The sequence below is a fragment of the Bison bison genome, unplaced genomic scaffold, assembly GCF_000754665.1.
Source record: "Bison bison bison isolate TAMUID 2011002044 unplaced genomic scaffold, Bison_UMD1.0 scf7180017864456, whole genome shotgun sequence".
NCBI lineage: Eukaryota > Metazoa > Chordata > Mammalia > Artiodactyla > Bovidae > Bison > Bison bison.
In genome coordinates this window covers 8,840,618-8,844,291 of record NW_011495018.1, presented here as the reverse complement: position 1 = coordinate 8,844,291, position 3,674 = coordinate 8,840,618, and the positions used below count along the sequence as shown (strand labels likewise).

Below are 3,674 nucleotides of genomic sequence, written 5' to 3'. Positions count from 1 at the left end.
GTCATCTGCTCAGGTAGCCTCTCTTCCTCCCGCCAGTCACCACCCAAGTGCCTCAGGACCACCCTGCTAGAATTCAGAGTCAGCCAGGGACGAGGACGGGCTTCCCTGGTGGCTCTGTGCTAAAGAACCTGCCTGCCAAGCAGGAGATGCAGGATCAATCCCTGGGTCAGGAAGGTCTCCTGGAGAAGGAACTAGCAACCCACTTCAGTATTCCTGCCTGTGAAATTCCATGGACCTGGAGGCCACAGTCCGTGGTTGCAAGAGTTGGACAGGACTTAGAGACTAAACCGCCACCACCAGGGTTGAAGACAGGAATCTCAAACATGTAGCATTTGATGTTTGCTTTATCCCTTTAGGGCTTCCCTGTGGCTCAGCTGGGAAAGAATCCACCTGCAATGCGGGAGACCTGGGTTCAATCCCTGGGTTGGGAAGATCCCCTGGAGAAGCGAACGGCTGCTCACTCCAGTATTCTGGCCTGGAGAATTCCATGGAATGTATAGTCCATGGGGTCGCAAAGAGCTGGATACAACTAAACAACTTTCATTTCACTTCACTTCACTTATCCCTTCTGAGTTGGTTGAACGGATAAGATTTCAACTGATTCCCAGAATAAAATCTTAAAATTTTCTAATTTGAGAGTAAGAATTACCAAAGGAATGTGTGCTTTACTGCACATAGACATATGAAAAAAAAAAAAAAACATGATTAATTATGGGGATTTTTAAGGAGTATTTCTAAATATCTTTGTTTAAAGGGGCAGCCAATGTAGTAAATCTAAGGAAGATTGAGGAGCTGGGCAAACTCGAGTCTGGATCTCGGAACTGGTAATGATACTCAGACAGCATTTGATCAACTCTTAAGCTCTTGGAGCCTCAGTTTCTTCATCTGTAAAATGAGGAGACTGCTTGCTTTCTGGCAGGATTGCTGAAAGGGCTCCTTCAAGCTGTCTTTTGGATAGTACCTGCAGAGTATCAGTACCTGACAAAGGGCTGCATTTTTGGCAGTTTTTACTACCATTTTCCTCATTCAGTCATCTAACACCAGAGAATCAGTAAACTAAAATGGCTGATTTTAATTGCCTTGAGACAGCTTTTCCAAAGTACTTTGGGACAGAGACTTCCACAGCGGTCTAGTGGTTAAGACTTCACCTTCCAGGGCAAACGGCGAGGGTTCAATCCCTAGTGAGGGAGCTCCGATCCAACATGCCTTGTGGCCAAAAAACAAAACATAAAACAGAAGCAGTATTGTAACAAATTCAATAAAGACGTTAAAAATGGTCCACATTAAAAAAATAATATATATATATATATATATATATCTTTAGGTGTGAACAGTTAGAAGTGAGTTAATCACCTCTGGAAGGTCTAGTAACAGCCCTTTCCAATAGCGAGATATCTCTGTAAACTAGCAGCTGTAATACCTGGTGTGATTCGAGAGATTTGGTAAGTAGAACTTGAAAGAGCACTTGTTCATAGACATGCCACATGAGACGGAGTTGGTGCCTGGAGCTTTTAACTGGTTGTTGTTGTTCTGTCACCAAGTCATGTACAATTCTTTGCAACCCCATGGACTGCAGCATGCCAGGCTTCCCTGTCCTTCACTCTCCCAAATTCATATCCACGGAGTCAGTAGTGCTATCTAACCATCTCATCCTCTGCCACCCTCTTCTCTTTTTGCCTTCACTCTTCCCCAGCAGCGAGGTCTCTTCCAGTGAGTCAGCTCTTTGCATCGGGTGGTTTAACTGGGGCACGTCTTTTTTTAATTAATTTATTTGTATTTGCTTGGCTGTGCCAGGTCTTAGTCGTGGCACTAGGGGTCTGAAGTCTTCCTTGAAGTGTGCTGAATCTTTAGACATGGCATGCAAACTCTCAGGTGCAGAATGTGGGATCTAGTTCCCTGACTAAGGACTGAACCTGGCCCCTTGCACTGGGAGGATGGAGTCTTAGCCACTGGACCACCAGGCAAGTCCCAGGAGGCGAATATTTTAAAACACTGTCTTGTTTGCTGGAGCATTCACTCACCCATATGCTTACTTGGAGGTGTCTGATCTGTGGCACATCCAACCCAGTCACAGCCTCATGGGGTGTTTTTTATTCCTAAGTTTCAATGTACTGGGGAATGACTGTCCAAATCTGAAGTGTGGAGTGTTAGTCACTCAGCTGTGTTCTCAGACTCTTTGTGATCCCATGGACTGTAGCCCACCAGGCTCCTCTGTCCATGGAATTCTCTAGGCAAGGATACTGGAGTGGGTTGCCATTCCCTTCTCCAGGGGATCTTCCCGACCCATGGATTGAAACCATGTCTCCTGAACTGCAGGCAGATCCTTTACCATCTGAGCTACCATGAGATGCCCTCAATGTGAAACTCATCTGCTACAAAATCAGGAGTCTAGGTCATATCATCCCAAATGTGTGCATCCATCTGACCATTTTCTCATAACACAGTAACCAACCAACAACCAGCAAGAAACTTCCTGTATCTATAGCCGAATCTGTTTCTCCCAATACTGTGATATTTACAGGGACTCATTTTTCCCATATCAGATGAATAATCATTTATAAGGATGTAAGGAAAAATTTTGCTGTTGGTTATGAAAGTCAGGATTTCAGAAAAAGACTGACATATTTTTTCTCTACGTGAACAGATGCGGGAGACTCATCTAACAGCTCAGGTAGGTCACGCCTTTTTTTTGATGGGACTTGAACATCAGCTCTTTGTGATTTATTGCTGGGCTCAGTTCATCCTTTGTCTAAGCTGCTGATATTTTCATGGCTTTAAGATGCCACTTAAAAGTGTTATTTGGAATTACTCCTTTTGATATGGTTACAGGTGATGGCATCTCTATGTGTGTGGGTTAGAGACATATACGTGCAGGCGTGAAATGGCACTTCAGGGTCTTTTTGCAAAAGCTTTCCCCTTACTCAAAGGCGTTTCCCTGAGTCTGTCCTTGACCGGGTCCTTCTCAGTGTTTTAAGGGGAGTCTTGCAGCCATACCCCATCACTCTCTTGAGTGAACCCTGGTCTTTCTTTTCACGGCCTTATACTGGTGTGAGAAAGCATTACAGTTGTGTCTGTGTTTAACTAACAAATAGACTGCAGGCTTCCTGAGGCAGGAGACATACCTCTTTGATTTGCAGCCGTATCATCAGAGCTTAACATGAAAGGTAGTCAGTTTCGCTTCGAACATTGTTGAAATGACGTTTCACTGCCTGAAGGCCCCACAGTCTGCATGCGACTCAGACGCACATGAGAAACGTGAGGGACAGGCCCCAAGGGTCAAGACAGGGCACGTCCCCGCACACCGGCATCACCGCTGGCCTCCTGGGGACTCACAGGCCCCTCTCTGTCTGCAGGGGACTGGCCGGAGCTGCGGCTGGTGGGCGGCTCAGGACGGTGCTCAGGACGCGTGGAGGTCCTGCACGAGGAGGCCTGGGGCACCGTGTGCGATGACCTGTGGGACCTGAACGAAGCTGAGGTCGTGTGCCGGCAGCTGGGGTGCGGTCAGGCCATGTCCGCCCTCGGGAAGGCCCACTTCAGCCCAGGCTCTGGAGACATCTTCCTGGACAACCTGCAGTGTGCCGGGGCGGAGCGCCACCTGGGCCAGTGCGCCCACTCGGGCTGGTCGGAGCACAACTGCGGCCACCACGAGGATGCTGGGGTCATCTGCTCAGGTA

General features: G+C 47.4%; 1 protein-coding gene across 1 annotated transcript in view; it reads left to right on the top strand.

Annotated features, from left to right (window-relative positions):
* LOC105002761 (deleted in malignant brain tumors 1 protein-like) overlaps positions 1 to 3,674 on the top strand; it is an 87,545-nt gene that overhangs the window by 26,206 nt on the left and 57,665 nt on the right. Inside the window, 2 exon segments of the mRNA XM_010859578.1 lie at positions 2,967 to 3,020; positions 3,336 to 3,671. Of these exon segments, the coding sequence (XP_010857880.1) occupies positions 2,967 to 3,020; positions 3,336 to 3,671 (390 nt within the window).